The sequence below is a fragment of the Cataglyphis hispanica genome, chromosome 2 (genome assembly GCF_021464435.1).
Source record: "Cataglyphis hispanica isolate Lineage 1 chromosome 2, ULB_Chis1_1.0, whole genome shotgun sequence".
In the NCBI taxonomy this organism is placed as follows: Eukaryota; Metazoa; Arthropoda; class Insecta; order Hymenoptera; family Formicidae; genus Cataglyphis; species Cataglyphis hispanica.
This window is the reverse complement of record NC_065955.1, coordinates 2,884,637-2,903,697: the sequence shown is the minus strand read 5'-3', so window position 1 is coordinate 2,903,697 and position 19,061 is coordinate 2,884,637. Positions and strand designations below refer to the sequence as shown.

General features: G+C 32.7%; 1 protein-coding gene across 9 annotated transcripts in view; it reads left to right on the top strand.

The window, feature by feature from the left end:
* The window catches only part of LOC126857955 (acetylcholine receptor subunit alpha-like), a 68,464-nt gene that overhangs the window by 36,063 nt on the left and 13,340 nt on the right, over window positions 1-19,061 (top strand). For all 9 annotated transcript variants that reach the window (XR_007688572.1, XR_007688570.1, XR_007688573.1 and 6 more), the window contains exon 3: window positions 16,492-16,609. Coding sequence is in view for 5 of the 9 variants with exons in the window: in XM_050607925.1 (XP_050463882.1) it covers window positions 16,558-16,609 (52 nt within the window). In the remaining 4 variants the exon portion in view is untranslated. The remainder of the gene's footprint in view (window positions 1-16,491; window positions 16,610-19,061) is intronic.

Below are 19,061 nucleotides of genomic sequence, written 5' to 3'. Positions count from 1 at the left end.
TATATATATATATATATATATATGCAGATTTGAATAATTATAACGAAAAATATTTTAGATACTTTTTAATATATATATACCTTTTTTAATAATAAATCTATCATTAACATGGCTGCGCGTTGTTTAAGTATAAATACGAACAATAGAAGCTCTTGAGCTACCCGTCAATTTGCGCCGTTGGCACTAGTTTATATCACGAGCCGTTTACGATCATTTATCGGCACCGACGTCGACATAGAACTTAGGGCACTTAGGGCAAATCGTGATCTACGAGCGAGCCGTGAGGGGCACGGCTTCGAGGGAGCGGCTCAACTCAAGACCTCGAGATAGCCCCGTTCGAGAGACGCTGTCACTAATTAAGAAATACTTCCCTTCATGCTTACCTTAACAGCTCGGGCACGCGTAACTCCGACTCACACTCCTGCATTCTGCGCAAGGTTGCCTAGTGGTAGTGTTTATCTACTTATAGTTATCTTCGAAGAGAATTAGACGCGAAACAGTTCACGTTTTTAATGTCTTGTAAAAGAGCGCTAGCTCGTTTTATAAAAAAAAAAAAAAATACAAAAATATAATTTTTTATAAGAGATTTATAGTATTATTAGCTAAAAACTAGAATTTTATAATGATAAAATTAATTAATTAATTTTATATTTGATCTTTCTATTATATTAACAAAATATTTGTACTTTCCCATATGAATAATATTATTTTTGCATATTGATAATTTTCATTGAAAGTAATATAACGTTATCAAAAAGAATGAATTTATATTATTTTTTATTCTACGGTTGTAACTGTTTGTAATTTTGGTGGAGCTAATAATATTAAAAATTTTTTACTATCATCATAATATGAAAGTTATATGATTGCCAATCAATGTGCATCATGAAAATTTCATCGATGAGGCGGGTTATCTCGATTTCGTTTTGTTAATGCAGCATTTTTCGATTGAAACGCTCTGCGCGACTTTTATAAATGTCATTTGAATCGTATTTGAATCTAGGTTGGACTCTGAATTAAAATCTAAAAGTTAAATGTAAGATGGAAGATCAAATTTACAGAACAGTGGTCTCTCTATATATGCGCTTCAAATTTATTTTCAAGAGAATACGAGTATATGAAAATTGGAATAAATTACCGTCGATGTACAATCCAAATTGCTTTGGAAACCATTATAAGATTTATACAATCGTATTTCATTTTCCTCCGTAAAATTTCATCCTTAATTAAATCATCGAATTAAATAGGCTAATAAACTTTTCGCACCTATATGAGTAATAATTAAAACAAATTAACACGATTTATATAAATTATAGATTATTAATCTATTTAATATAATTGTTATATTTTGGCATATTAACTTGAATATTATTATTATTTTTATATTATTTTTTTTATATTATTATATTTTTTTTTATAATAAAATTATAAATAATAAAGAATTTAAAAAATAATAATTTTAATATCGATATTTCACGCGATTGTTTCCACATCAAGTAGAAGCTTTCGATTATCTCGCTTAACACGTGTTATCCTTGCTTACCGGAAGCGTTTGAAATCACACTGCGTCATCAAAATTATGTCATCGTGTCGAAAGCCGCTGGTATACGGTGACGTTTAATTGGACGATATTTGCCGAACGCATGTAATCACCTGTTGCATGTAGGATGCGCCCGTTAATGCTGACGCGCTAAAATAAATTTCCGTCGGATATTCCTAAGCGGATCGCGCGATATTCACAGGATGCGCAAGGGATGTTCCTAGACAATTAAAGCTTTTATTCTCCATTCATTGCGAATTTTACAAATAACGGAGTAACATTTAAGTGTTGTGTAAAGTGGACTCGAGACACCGAGATAAGTGATAGTTTTCTAAATTTTTTAATATTTATAATTTATTATAAATTTTCATGACTTTTTATACACAAATTATCCACGATGAGAAAGTATGAGAAAGGATCTTTTTAGATCGAAAAAAACGTTCAAATAGGATTAAAATTTGCCTGTAAGAGAAATATATATAATCGGTCTATCTTTATATTTTTCGGCCTGCTAAACTGAAATATATAGCTTAAAATTGTCCAAAATCCAGGGAACTTTGTGAAAATGTAGTCTTTTTTTTTTTTTTTTTACAAGAAAACCTTGTTTTGCAACAAATATTTTTAATGAACAAATGGTAACTGTGTGAACAATAGAAGTCTTTTTTTATTGATATTTTTGTGAGAAAAAGAGATAAATGAGATGGGGGTGCTACAATCGCTAATTTTTGCCGAAATTTTATATTTTTACGCTTTCATATTTTTATTGCACGCTGCTTTTTTTCCATTATTTATTCTTGCATACATATTTTTTTTTTTTTACTGCGAGGATATAGTTAAGGCAAAATAAGTAGGTATATTTAAATATACATATACAAATATAAGAAGATTTAATAAGCAAAATGCTCTACGCTCATGCAATGAGAATAAAATGATATATGTAGTCTAGCTGTGCTTTGAGAGAATAGATTAATCGAAATGAAACCATATAAGTGTTAAACAAAAAAAATTGTGTCTAACTGACAAACTAATATTAATACTGTGACCGTGACACATTGCCTGTTCACAATTACCATTTATTCATTAAAAAATATTTGCTACAAAACGAGGCTTTTCTGTAGAAAAACTGCATTTTTACAAAATTCCCAGGACTTTGGACAATTTTTCGACAAAGCTTCGAGTTCAGTAAGTCTAAAAATAGAGATAAATCAATTTTATAGATTTCGTCTTAACAGGCAAATTTTGACCTTATTTCAATACCGCTCTTTTTCGGCAAAATTCCACAAATTAATTTGACATTATATTAAATTCGAAATGTTTTAGAATTTATAAATACAACAGAAAATTCTTAATTTTTGTCTTTTTAATTTGAAATGGTTAATCGTTGAATCTTTTCCATTAATCCGTTCATCTTATTGGGTCACTGAGGTATGCGTGTGCATGGGCGAGGGGGTCCTTCGAATTCTAGAACACATCGGAATGACAAAGGAAAGCCTTAGAATATGTCGGTGGTGTCGATGAGGGTCGACATATTGGGATTTTCAATCGAACAGTTGGACGTCGTGGTATGCGATGCGGCTTGAAAGTAGAGGAATGAAGTGATCCTCATAGAATTGATGGCCTTACGTTTCGTACATGACTTATACATGAAAACTAATAATCATCGAATGCATTTATTTGAAATTTTTTTCTCAGGCATAAATAAGTGATTGTCGTACTTGCACATAATTTAAGATATTATAATATATTTTAATTTTTAATTATATTAAAGTAAATGAGTTAGGTAAATTATATGATATTATTTTCCAATAAATGTAAATAATTATCTTATATTTTAGAAAGAGATTAAATTGCTTAGTTTATTGTCTATTTTACTATTAAAGATAATCAATTATTAATCAGTATAGAGAGAAAAGAAATTTGTGGAAGAAAAAAAGGGAGTATCTATTTCCTTTTTATTAACATATACAGCGTATACAATATAATTAAGAATATTAATTTTTTATATTATATTTTTTTATATTTCAACAACTGTGAAAAAAAAATACATTTGCTGTAATACATTTCAGCTTTACAAAAATATCGATATCGCGTGTAGAGTAAGCGTTAAAATAATGCCAACGAAAAAAGAATTTCATTCTTCTCGAAGAAACTGGACGTCTAAGACATCTAAGGTAGTTTCAGGAGATTCAAGTGATATTTTTCTTTTATATTCTTACACAATATAATAAAAACTTTAATTATAATCTATTTTATTATATTTTAGTTATAATAATTATTTTAATATATTATAATAAAATAATATCTATATTATATAAAAGATATAAAGGAAAAAAAAAAATATATATATATATATACATATCCCTCGAATCCACTGTATTTTAGCAGCAGCTTCTTTTATGGAGTGGGTCTTTTTTTCCCCTTTTTTAAGCATTGCTTTAATGCTTCTGTTCACGCAATACCGATATTTCAGCGAAAACAGACTGGCATGTATTCACGTATTTCTCCGGCAATCGAAAATAATCCGATCGACCACGAAAATGGCATTTAATTATTATTAAGGGGATTGTCGGGTTCTGCTTTGAGTTGTCGGATTATCGCGCGTACTGAAGTCGCAAATTAGTCCCGTGCCTTGATTTCGTGCAATCATTCGTGGCCGAGAATCGAGCTGCACGAACTGCCGATTAGGACGCTTGTATATGCGCAATTGCATCGGCCGCGAAACGAACGCCTGCACACGGAATGCAACGACCTATCGATCGAATGCGAGTCGCTTCGAGTCTCGCGGTTGGCCACGACCAGAGGTGAAGCGACCAATTTCGTGGCACGAATTCTCGATAGGAATTTTATAATGCATATATATGTTATTATTATCGCGATATAGGATTGTTGGCCGATTCGATGGTTTGGCGATTACAAGTAAAGTTTTGACAAGAAAGCCCAAAGATCTATGCGGTCATTTTACGGCTTGCCTTGACAGCAAAAAATACATGAACGTAAAAATATTTATAATTATTAACTAATTAAAAAGTCAAGATATAGGAAAAGAATTTATAAAATTATACGCAGGAACGCTCATGACTTTTAAATATTAACATAAAAATGTGTAAGTTCAGAAATTATATAATATAATTATACATATATTGAAAATGTATAAATTTTTGGGGTAATTTTATTGTGTATGCATATAGTGAAATAAATTAAAGATTAATAATAAGTGAATATGATAAATTAAAGATTTTGTTTACACACACATACACACATAATTCACCTTTTATAAGCGATAAGAAATTAGATTTTGAAATGTTTCAAATCCATTTTTACTAAAAATGTTGCGCGATAGCGAAGAATCAAAACACGTTGTAGGTATGAGATCTCGGCTGAGATCCGAGATTCTTTTTCTTATTCTTCTCTTTTCTTCCCGTTTTCATTCCGTGCGGCTGTCGAGTATCACAAAGCTTCTAGTAAAAGTACCAAACTTCTGTTTGCGTGAGAGGAACTACAACTCCAAATGACGTGCGACGTAAGCACCATCATGGTTTAGAAACTTCAAGTTGTCAGCTTCCGGCATTTTATCGTTTTTTCTTATATGGTTCTCTCATCTGGTGATTTGATTCATTCAACACCCTTGACGTAACGTTCCTTTAAGAACAATTCAAAAAAGAATTTCTTTCATCTCTCTTTTTCCTCGAAAGATTCTTTTAAAATAAAGAGAATACTTTCTTGACACTTCACATCTTTCTATCAATAAAATGAGCATATATGTCATGTGTTATAGCGATAATCTTTACACTTCTGTTCTTTTTTTAAATACTCTGCTAAAAAAAAGAAGAAACATGTAATAACGATTCGAAAATACATTAAGTTATTCTTATTTTTTATTTTACACGTGCTTTGACACATATGATTATAATCGAAAGATGAGACGTGAATTTGAAACGTTATATCATACGCATATGCGAATCAGATTTGCGCTTCTTCCTTATTCAAGCCTTCTAACCGCATACCCTTGCTAGATGAATGCATATCGCAACGCGTCGTCGAGAATCGCCAGATCGTCGCAAATGCAGAGCGAATCTTCCGACGTGGCAGCCGGCAGTTTCGAGTGCCACAGATTCTCCGGCATTGTTGCTCTGCGTCTGCCAAGATTGCACTCGCAGACAAATCTGAAGTTCGAGGAAAGCTATTTGCTCTCTCTTTGCATTACGATTCACGGTCGCTACCTTTCGCATACTTTAAAACACATCTATTTATTAATATCGAGATAAGTATCTATTACGCCAAAAAGAATTCACTATAGTAGCAGTATTTTCTCAGTAAACAGTTCACAAAACTTTTATAAAGATCTCTCAGAAAGAAATTTTGTTTGCAATTAAATAGACAAATTAAAAATATGTGTTTAAAGTGTCTCTTGTATTTATTCACGTACATCTAAGAAATTTTTTCAGGAATTTTAAGAAAATATTGCTTTCAACGTTGATGAAAAAATAAGCTCAAAAGCATAGAAATTCAAGAAATTTTAATCTATCAGGAATCTCATTTTATAACTATAAAATAAATAAAAAAAAAAATAGTTTTTAGAAAATTGAAATCTTTTCACGTATTTTCATTCAATTTCACTTTCCATTCCGACAGAGTTTGATGAGTGAAATTTATACTGTAAAACTACACAATATGTAAAATTGTTAATTGCAATATTACAGATCTAGTTCGGCAACTTTCTTTTTCTAAATAATAGACTTTTCGAAATGTCACACTCGTCTTATTAAAATGAGATATGCTATTTGCCAACGTGTCACATTGTTAGAGAGAGATCCCATTGGTAATCCGAGATGCCATCAGTCATCCTGCGCGGATACGCTCAACGATTATAGGAATGTCCCCTTTGTAATCATGAACACGAAGGGCACTTTTTTTCCCCGAGAAGACAGCACTCCCGTAACCCAATTTAACGGAAGACACAAAAGAGCGGTTCGACGCGATATCGAGCCGTGAGATGCCGACCTACTTGCGAGACGACCTCTCTCCCTTTTTCTCCACCCCATCCCCCTTCTACCTACCTATCCACCCTATACTGTCCTTGTTCCTTCACCTCTCGGCCCTTTTACAGCTCCGATCGAGAGATTACAAACGTCCGCGCTTTGTTTTCTATATATCCTTGGCAATGTGCTTCTTTCGTTTTCTCTCTTGCACCGTATCTTGATTTTATTAACTCTCAATCGCCGCAGTCCGTCTTCATTAGTCGCCGAACCAGCTAAACGTTTTTCCGAAAGAAAGCGTTTAACACGCCGGAATAGAAAAGTCGGTACGAGTTCGTCTCTTTTTTCGTCTCCTCTTCCAGTGCACTCTCTTTCTACAAGCTTTACTATAAAGTCGTAGAAACATCCAATTCTATTGCTGTGTAAGCTTTAGAACGCAAAGTTACAATGTGTCAATTTAGAAAAAATAATTTTTATAAAATTACGATTTATTCTTAGTTGCGGGTTCAATTTATGCATTAATTTACGTGTGTCATTACGACATTGTTATATATTTTTTTATTATATTGAAATCGCTAAAATAAAATATAAATACTGGTTTTATTTCGGGAGTAAGTTATATTTTACTTTATTAAATTTAATTTAAAAAAAAAAAGAACATTTTATGTTTGAATTCTCTATCATACTCAACGTCTTCTTCATACATAATGCATTCAAAGTGGGTGTGGTCACTGTAACTTTATGAGTTAAAAGTTAACAAACAAGATTTTATTTCATTGTTAAATTCATTGAGTGTGAAGCTATAAATTAAAATCTATTTTTATAATTTATTTTATTTTTTATAGCGTGTTCTCTCACAAGGATTCCTTCAAATCGTAACATTTATTTTTTTTCCAAAATGCAATATTATGAACTGCAAATACAAGCGCACATACATTGTGGCCAATAAAAATAATAATAGAAATGTCGAAATTCTCTCGTTCGTTTCGCGCATATTTTCGTCATCGACTTCTTTTATCGATACACGATTGTTTTATCGCTGTCGTTGCAGTTGAGTAAGTTTCTACATCGTTGAACGCACACATATATATTGTGATGCATTGACATGCATCATCGACCGACGCATTGTGCGTGTTAGGCGTCTTTTGAATACGTTCCCGTGTTACTATAGCTGTACTGCAATACACAAAGCGATCGTTGCATTACACTCCGTAAACTTCAATACTCTAGAATTTCCGTATCACATCGTGCAGTTGTATAAGAAAGTAGTATCGCTACTTCTCACTCTTGCGCGCGAAATGTGAAATTTTAGAAGAAAAATTTAAAGGAAGTATAGATGAATGTATTATTAATAAATAAATTATGAATTATTATAAATAATTTCTGGATTATATTTATCTTGTACTAAATCACATTTATTGTTATACAATTCAATTCAATTCAATATATATATATATATATATATATATATATATATATATATATATATATATATATCCAGAGTTATTTTGTAACGCATTACTTATATCTATGAATAATTATTTTTTTATTCTTTTCACTCGGTATCCTCTACATCCCCAGCGCATAAAATGGCGATCTATCACCTTCATATTTCTTATATCTATATGTCTACATTGTACGCGGACGATGAATTCAGGATTGAATCCACCACATACAGCTATCTAAAGGCCAATGAAAGTTTCAACGCGAAGCGAGCGAATCGAGAGATATGCGTCGCGCACGGTTCGGGATATTTCATTTTCTATGAGCCGAGGTGCAGCCGAATTGATTTTGCCGAGTGATACCGATTGCACGGAGATAGGGGCTGCGCTGCATGCCAAGATTCCCACAGAATCTCCAACGTCTTTTACCATCGCGTCCATTGGCGCGCGCGAGCGTCCCGAATCTCTGGACCGATATTCGATTATTCGCGAGAATAAGAGACCCTCAATGTGCCTATATCGAGATCCGTTTGTCAGCTGTTTCGTATATGCAGCGTCAGAATTGTTAGTCAAATCGCACGATTGCATAATAATCGTTCTCGCTGATAACGGGATTCGCAATAATCTATTAACGTAATCAATCCCAAATTTCAAATGGAATCGTATTTTAGATTGATAAATTTCTATGGAGACTTTGCACAAGAAAATAAAAATCCTCCTCGAAATCGAGCAAGGAAAAAAGGAAAAATGGTTTGGAAGAGAAATTACGAGGATTATATGTATTGTATTTATTGAAGGTATAAAATATACTCACAAAGTATTATATATCACTTGTTGCATTAAATTTTTTGTCTAAACATAAATGCTATTACTGCACCCGTGACGCGGGTGTAATAAAATATTTAGCTTTTAGGTTAATAACGCATTATGAATATGGAATTTCAACCTTTCGTCACGTAAAAGTAATTTATTTTAAACGCTTCTGAGCTCGATACTATATTATGTTAATAAAGATTTTTTTTTTCTTATTAAATTTCCCTCATCATATTTATTTATAATCTGATCTGATAATATCCCTATTTTATACAAAATTTAACGTGTAAAATTTGTTTTGGTGACATATCTTTTAGTAGCTTTTCCAGCTTTAACGAGATTCGCAAGTACCATTCTCCGTTTCTCTCACTCTTCTTGGAATTTCTGGAATGCCGTGAAGCATTTCTGGGATTGTTCGATGAGAAGTAAGACGTATCTAGTAGACGGCATAGCTTAGGAATTTCCGCCTTCCGGCGACCACGACAAGTTCGTTGATCTAATGTGTTACACATTACGTGCCCTATTGAGCAGATTAAAGTCCCACAAAGGCACGTTTAATTAATGCAGCTTAATTTTCTGAAGCATTCGCTCTTCCTGAGTAAAATATCCTAAGTGTTAATATGCTAAAAACTAAATGTGAGAAGAAACTTACAAATATGGATTTTTAATTTTAATAAACAATCCAACTCATAATTTCTAAATTAAAAATAATTCGGTTATGATAATTACTATCTTTTATCGTAATTAAATTCGGGATTAAATTATTTAATATACACATAGTTCATTAGCTATTGGAGGGAAATATCAGATCGAAACTTTGGAAAATATCTTTCACCATGTTGGCGGAAGTTCCTGGCACAATATAATATTAAAGACGTCCCATGAGACACGGTGAATGCCAGGAATTTCACCAACATCCGTTTTCCCGCTGGAATTTTAGTAATTATCTACATACGCAATATTGTCGTGATCTAAATACGAAATTTTATCGTTTAATGTATATTTTGGTTCTCCTATCTCTCGAAAGACATTAGGTCCCATAGATAATATAAATCTATGTATCAAGTTTCCATAGAAAAATAGAAAGTTGAATCATAAGCATGAATTTTATTACTTATAATTATCTCAATATGATTTTTTTAATTACTATTTACAGGATTATATTTTTAATTATTTTTTAATTACTTTTTAATTATTTTTTTCCTAATTATTTTTATATAATTTATTCATTATTCATAATTATCATCAGCTATTTTGATTGCATGCTAAGTTTGAGTAAATAATAATATTTTAATATTAAAGATATTATATTCTCTTCTCTAATATCACAACTTTTTTAAAAGTTTAATCAAAAACTTGCCAAGGAAAATATTACTCTGCAATTTGAATAATCACGTTGTTTGATTTTAGAAAATTCAATATCGGTTAAGTGAGGTCAATCGCCTTTTTTCGAGGATGCATTTATAATATGCATATCCATGCCAATAATTCGCGGCGTTGAATTTTACATCCACAGCGAATAAATTGCGCTAGAAAGAACAAGTTCTTTCATTATTTCCGTGAAGCAGGTTCAATTAATGCAGCGAAGTATCGATCATTTGAAGTTACATCGCGCCTGGAGGAACGATCGTTATCCTCTTGAAAAGTATTGGGGCGCGTTGTTCTAAAAATTGCACTTCGTATTATTCGAATGTTCAGCCGATCGCCCCAACGACAATCAAGTAAAATCGAAAATTCGATTGAAGTCATTTGCAGGAGAATAATTTAACGCGAATATTCATACATTTGGCGAGCACGACGGCAGTTTGTTTACAGAGTTTGAATTCTCCATTCGCGTTAATCGATTTGATCAACTGCCTCTTTTATCGCGAGACATTGATAAATAAGCGCCATATAATAAATCATCTGTCCTTCAATAAATGAATCACTATTGCGGATAATAAGGTGACGAATCATTTCGGAAAAATCAATGTTAACTGAAATCTTCCTGACATCGACCTTAACATCGAGTGAATGAATTGACGTTTATATTAATCATTAATACGATAACTTGTGTGTCAAAATTATTATCTATTTACTTTGATTTGAGTAAATACATTCAGGGATTATTTTATTTAATTAGTTCCTTTGTTAAAGTCTTCTGACGTTATTAAGTTAAACATTAATGCATATTTCCTGCAGACGATCATTATAATGTTTTATGTTATTTGTAAAAACCTTTGCGTATGTTATTCGAAGTTATTCGAGCATTCATTCTTTGTCATTAATATATCTCTATGCGCGTACGTTCGGGCAAGAAAAATATAGGATATTCCAGAGGCGGGCTCGTTGCGGAGAAAGTTTTTGCGAAGTGGTCGGGGTCTCGTGAAAGGGGCCGCTCGTTTGTACTCATCTCGCATGGATCGTAATTCTTTTATGATACACCGTTACATTTTTATTAAAAACGCGCGACATATAGCGCATCCGAAACCTCACTACATTGTCTATATTATTATAGGTTCTTGCAATTTCGATCGATCGCACCGCGAGAGAATTTTGCCGGCGATTGCGACAGACAGATTAATTATCAATTCTCTCGACTGGTCCGCTCTCGTTTTATTAGACCATTTGTAAAACGATCCGAGAATCGCATATACGCGATCTCACATGTCGAATTTATACTCTCTCCCTCAGGATTGGGGAGAAAGAGAACATCGTGTTTTACGTTATTCCCGCGTGACGCGTAGGACAGTCCGTAAAATTCCAGCCTGCCGAATGTCCAATAATTCCCGCGAGCGTGATTTTTATGCATGAGAATCGAATAAGTGCGCGCTATCATTCTAATAATACTTAGATTAATTAATGCGAGAGAATATTCGGTTTATCGAAATTGTATCTGGTTGACTAAATTCCAAGCCAGAGATCGAAATGTATATATTATATTTATTATATTTTAATAACGTACATTAATAACATATATAACTTTTTTAAACTAATTTAATATGCATGATATTATTTGTTAAAAGATGAGATTCCTCGATGTCAACGGACACATACAATCTATTGAGATATATTTTATGATCGTTTATCTAGGCGAAAATTTTGATTTCAAATTTCTCAAAAATACATTTGTAAGTATCCTTAAATTTGATGTAAACCTTAAGAGGCATCTTAAGGTACCCATCATAATTAATAGCGCATTTATATGCACATTATGCGCGGTTTAATAAACGTTAATAAAATAATTAATATAATTAAAACCTTTATTAATGAAGTTGCGTCGGTAGTTTGTCATAGGGCGCCGTTAATTCATGAAAGTTAATTGCGGGGATTGAAGATACTGTTTCTTAATAATAAAGTATTAATAAGACTGATGAATAAAATAATGTTGGCGCGTGTCACCGACAACAATTGCGCGTTATATGTATATTTATAATTTCCGTTAAATAGATTTATCAAGAATTGTCAAGTAAGAATTGACGATGAGTCGAAAAACGATAAGTTTTTATTTAAGAACACAAGCATGTGATAAATATAATTCAAATGTAATTCAATAAGTCGATATACATATGAAAAGATATTATTGTATTTTCGTTGACTTAAAATTGGAAAAACTGATCTATCTCTGATTATATATTTCCGGTTAATTTAATTTTAATATGTCAAATTTTAACGTATAATGAAATATTTTTAAAAAATATCCAAATATTAAACTGGAAATTATTTTGATATATATTTCTAATTTAATATTTTTTGATACATTGTATATGTTTATATTTCATTCACTCTTACTATACGATGATTGATGAGAAAGCTCATTTTCTAGCTAGTTTTTGTTGATGACATGCTGCGTCGACGAAAGGAAACGTATTCTGGAAAAGCCGTTTAAAAGAGCTTCTTGCTCGTACGTAGTGGAGATAATTATCCACTTCTTAAGTTCGCGAAAGTGCCAGGCATGGACAGAGCGACGGACGGATTCGGGGTTTATCGATCCCCCAGGCCACGTTGTAGAAATAACTTTCGGATGGGAACGCGAAGTTTCCTTTCTAAACGATTCTGAAGCGAAACGCGTCAGTAATCCGAATACGTGCTCGTCGTTAAATTTTATGCATTAATCGAGTCTATCTCGTATGTCGGTGCGATCCTTTCGTTTGTCTTATGTATTCCGAATTTTAATTTGAAGAAATATACACTGCAACATCTCTCACTGTTATATTCTTTTGTATAGAGTGTCTAAAAAAATTGACTTACGATGCAAGGTAGTATTTTTATAAAATTTCAAAGAAATTATTTCTCAATGGGAATTTTATAATATTTTATGTTTTGAATTTTTCATCACATCAAATATGTCTGCGATCAATAAATGAAGCTATTTACACAGAAAGAAAATAATTTAAATAAAACAAAGCATGCTTTGTCGACCATGCTGTGCAATATTCGAGCGTTGATGAAGATTCGACTGCTGGATTGTTTTCATTGAAAGCTTTTCAGATTTTACACGTAGATCGAGTTCGATTAATAGCTTGTCGAGTTTTCATTTCGTCGTACATCAAGCCGAAGTTTCTGTTATCTCTTGTAAAACCTGTATGTACATATGCACGAGAATGTTGTTATAGTTCTATTGATTTACTTTTTACACGCGAATTTTTTGATCAATTTTTTAAATCCGTTTCGTTTCAACAAAAATCGATTTTGTTTCAACAAAAATATTAAATTCTAAGAATTAATAATAAACAATTTATAACAAACTTTTTAATAAAATAATTTCTTCAACAAATTTTAAATTTGAGGATTAGTTAAAGATTTTATACGAATAAATGTGAGGGAAACAACAAACCCTTTAATATATCAATTTTGAAAATTAATGACAAATAGTAATTTATCTCTTTGATATTTTCTAAAAAGAAATATTCACTAAAAAAAGAAAAAATAATAACTCGAAGAATCGTCAAAAGAATTCAGATGAGAGGAATGGTGCGAGTTTCACTAAGCCTCGAATACTCTGTATACAATATGCAGTTTTATTGCACGCGGCTTTACAGCGCTTATCATCGAACGATATCGGGTTTTCGGAGGTGGAAAAATGCAGCCCCGGTTGGCTAGTTGACTGCCGTGCGAATAATGGATGCAGGAACGGATAAGAGGCGACCGGGTGGCGAGATGTGTTGCCGGCCAGCCAGTCCGGCCGCGCTAGACTGACGCGCGGGGTTGAACATAACAGAATATTGGCACTCGCGGAACCGGATAACCGATAATAATAAGTGCCTGCCACTCACACGACCGCCGTTCACCCGGCCGTCATCTATCTCGTGCCAGAAAAGCCCGCTCGCCGCTATTTGCGAACGATTGCCAAACGTATGGATTTCCTGATTTCCACAAAATCCTCTTGCTTTGCCCCTTGCCCCCTCCTACGGCAGATACAATAACAATGTTTTTTTTTTAAGTTATTGGTTTCCAAATTATTTTTGTAAAGATTGCACTCTTATCTTTAATAATCCCAAATCTTTAATTTTTATGCCCCACGATTATATATTAAAAATGTTTAATAATAAAATAAATTATAAAGTATATCGTAATGTTTGCAAATATATGTATAAACGTGAAAATCGCTCTTATAGCTAATTACGTTAATACGTTCGATAAAAAAATACTCCGAAATGTATTTGCATATGATTTTGTAATCTCTATGATATGCACCGTTTTTTCGAAGGATTTTGTTTTCCATCGAATTCATGACAAACGGGTCACGAAATGCAACTCATGCAACCATTCACGAGTGACAAAAAGATATCGCGACATAACAAGTGGAACAGAATATAAGCGTAAAGAGGAAAAACAAAGAACAGGAAGAATACGTATATGGTTGAGCTGGTAAGAATAAACGGTGGATGGAAGATAGATAAATAGTTAAATAAGAGGGGAAAAAAATAGATAAAGGAAGAGAGAAGAGAGATTCTCTTTTCGCCAATAAACAACGTTGTCCGCGCGCAGCTTTTTTGCATTTTAAAGTGCGAGTCGGTTTTTCTTCGGTCAGATCCTCTTGTGTTGAATAGGGAATATGTATGTGCGTGTACACGAGCGACATTACTGCAACACGTGTGTTATATAAGCGGATAAATGAAAAAGAGTCCTGCAGAGCGGCGGGAACGGGCAGCAAATCAGCTGGTTCGTGTCATGTGCGCGACAGAACGGCGGCACTTGCATCGTCATTGTTCTTTTATACTGATTCAGTGCGACATTATGTCACAATCTTTTTCGCAAGTAAGGGAAGAAATTGTCAGTTGATGAATCAGTTCTATAATGACACTGTATTCTTATTCTAGCGATACTGAGTTGCATGTAACACAAGATTGTGTGCTTGACGTTTGAAAGAAATTTTATAAAATATAATATATATTATACGTATATTATATGTATATATTTAATTGTAACATATGTATATATTATATTGAGATGTATAGAAAGCGGTGAGAAAGGTAAACAAAATAATATAAAAATAAGAGCAAAGAAAATTTAAGGGATTTGTAGATGATTTTTTTTTTGCACAATCAATTTTATCAGAAGATTAAAATATTTGCGAGAGGAGATTTATTAAAATTCAGAAAGCTGAATAATGTCAGAATTGCGATAATAATTGGCGTCAGTCGGTGCGTATCACCTGCAAAAATATCAAAATGCAGAAGGAGTTCGACATCGCGTAATGCGATTCTTACGACTGCCATAAATTTTCTGGCACGAAAATTGGCACCGATAACGGCACGTAAAACTCAGTCCCGTTCGTAAAAACCATGAATCAAATATCTATTTCGCACAAAGAGCAAACACAGAAAATTATGTGCCGTTGTTGCAATCGCGGCGGGGCAAAGTTTTGAAAGAGTTTAGATCGGCAATGATTACTTCGAAATAACAGATCGATCTGTTTATTAAAAATCATTAATTTTATTTTGACAGTCAATTGGAGATCGATACAAAAAAAATTAATGCAACATTAACGTTGTATATATTGTATATAGGAATTCGAATAATTATCTGAAATAAGTTCTAGTATTCGATTTCGAAAATCGATCGCATTTGCAATAACATCTAAATTTTAGAATATTCGAATTCTGTTGCAGAACTATCATCGAACTTTTCGATAGATTGCACACTTTTGGCCATACTGAATATATCGTAGTTTCTCACGTGTTTAATTCACATTGAATACATTGCACGCGAATGCGAAAACGTTTGTAAGTTTTTGCGACGGCCTACAATTATCTGCTCATTCCCAAATCAACGTCATTCATGCTCTTTGCGCATACTTTATATACATTCACTATCTCCGACCAGCGTTACGATAGAGCAATAAATGAGAAACCCCATTTTGCGACCACGAATAATTAGACTCGTTAAATTTTAATGCTCCTGTCGAAATGCGATAATCGAAACTGCGGGTTCCCCATTTTTGTAGCAATATAACAATAATTTGCGACATTTGAGTCAGCCAATGCTGCTTTTAGAAACAAAGAGAAATTGTTTTAACAACCATAAATATGTTCAACACAGATATATGTTTGTATAGTGTATATTAATAAATATTTTTAAAATATATTTACGCATACTTTAGAATGATATCTTTTTTTCAAGTTAGCAATATAATGTAATATGAAATTTATAAACTAGAACGAAATGATCGAAAGACCGAAAGACCTCATCTGCGTTTTTATATCATCGGTCAATCATCTTCTTTTTTTTATTGCAGTGCAAAAACTGAGGGGTCTGGAGCGCACGAAGGCGAGAAGAAATGAGGTGGACGTGACACAATGACATGATGAAGAGCCTGGTGGGGATCATGTGGATAGTGTTGGTGCTCATATCAGGTACGTATAATCAATCTGGAAATCGCTTGTCTTTGATCTATATTAATTCACCGATATTAATCATTCAAAAATTTCATCTCTTCTTTCCCAATATTAATAGTGACGAAAAAAACTTCATCTTTTGCATAACATGATCATTGCGTCATCTCCTTTTCAAATTATTAGTTATATAACATAGATCTATTTAATTTAATTGTTTTAATGATAGATATGATTTATTTAATAATAATAAATATTATTTATTAGAATAAGGAAAAATGCGTTTTTTCAATTATATTTTTTTTCAATTATTTGTTTGAAAGAATTTTTAACGAATGACTATGGCAAGCACATACACACATATCCGTAGCAAATTGATTAATAAATAAATATATTTATAATAGCATATAACATATCCATAGTAAATGGATACAGGATATTGAATAATTTACGATTTAAATTATCAATTCCATTTTTCCATCTCTTATTTGTGTTTAAACAAAAATATCTTTTATCATTGCTCTTTATTTCGCGGCAAATATATATATATATATATATATATATATATATATATATATATATATACATATCATGTAAAACGCGTACATATAGACATGAGAGAATATTACTCTCGCATGTGCAAATAATGATGGATGTGCGTGAAGACCATGAAATCCGTTATTTGAGGCTCGTAAAGCGTTTTCCTGAGGATGTGCATTTGCAACCCCGATGTCGCTATATAATACGCAGGAACGCGCGCGCCGTTACATGCGTTCGCATTATCATGTATGTGCCTGTGGTCTACGAGATGCGTAACATTATCGGTTAGTGAGTACGGACGTATATATAGCGACCATGATAGGCTGTGTTTACGGTCCGCATTTCTGAGCATTCTTTTTTCCCGCATCTATGCGAGATTGCGCTGTACCAAAGTGCATTTGCCAAACGGCCGTAACATCTTTTCTTTTATCGGGGAAAACATGCGCAATTGAACACAGCAAATGATGCGATTACAAAAATAGAGCATTAAGTAAAATCCTGTTTTAACAATTTTTGCATTTTGTGTAATTATACGCGTAATTTGAATTATCTTATTACTTAAATAAATATTACTTATTAATTATATAATATTGTATAAATTATAGATGATTTGTTGGTACTTAATTATTTTGCAATTAGAATATTTAATTATAAAATACTCAAAAATAAAACTAAACATGTATGTATCATTAAAATGTATTTAATCAAAAGTGTATAAAATCAAATAGCTTTAAATCTATCTATAATTATATAAATGAGAAATATTTCCTTCATTATTATCAAAGATCTCTCGCAAAATTGTAATACTATCAAAGTAGAATCGAAGAATAACGCTGCGGTATAAAAGTCTATCGAAATTATAATTTTAAAATCTGATCCAGATCTCGATCAGATGCAGTGTTAATACATATACTTCAGTTTTAGCGTATCGCTAGTATTAACGTTTGGAAAATTATTACTATCTCAGGGAATTTATTTGTATTTTATTTGTATTAAAGACACGGGATAAACTCGGAATATCCTCGGGACATCACTATCGATATTCTAAGGCGCGAGTTCGAACTCTTCGCCTCGGGGTTATATGTTTCCCAGCTTGTCTCGAAACCAGTTTCTCGACTGCCGTCCGACGTACGAACCGGAAGAGCCCCCGGCGCTTTCCGGCTCGGTTTCAAAATTAAAATCACTGCCGACGTTGCATTGTGCACGCGTTGCGAGGGAGAGCTTGTAAAATGGCAGTAGAATGGCACGCAAGCAATAATAAATAATATAAATCGAATCTATCGATGGCTTTATCATAATGACGAGATATCGACAGATATCCGTGCCTCCTTGAACGAACGACGAATGGTTTTGTCATTTCTATAATCGATTCCGATTCGTCGTTGAATAATAAAACGTCCTCAGACTCGACAGATATAAATAAATTATAATTTATTGTACACTTTGTGTTTACCATTATAAATAAATGAATAATAAAAGGTAATGGAGTAATCCATGGAGAAAATTAAGCTATTTTTGCGTTTTTATTTCGATCAATCTTATCACGGAGTTTGTGATATAATTGAATACAAATCGAAGATGGATATTTATATCGCATTTTTAAATGTTCATTTATTTATGATCCCTCAAGTATCTCTGCAAGCAAAGTAAACGGTAAATTAGCAAGAAGGTAATTAAACGAAAGTAAAATACGCTTTCAAATCGCACTTTTGTGCTCCTGAGATTAATGCGAACAATTTGTGCGCAAATCCAGAAGCTTAATATTTTACCTTGAAATTGCAAATGAATGGAGAACAGTTCCGACGATAGCGCGTATATCCAGTTCGTAGCTTTTGGTCAGCGTGTTGGTGTTTATAATGACGGCAATACTTTATGTACTGCCGTACAGCAAAGGGTTAAATATGCGCAAAGCGAAATCCACACGGCACGCTCA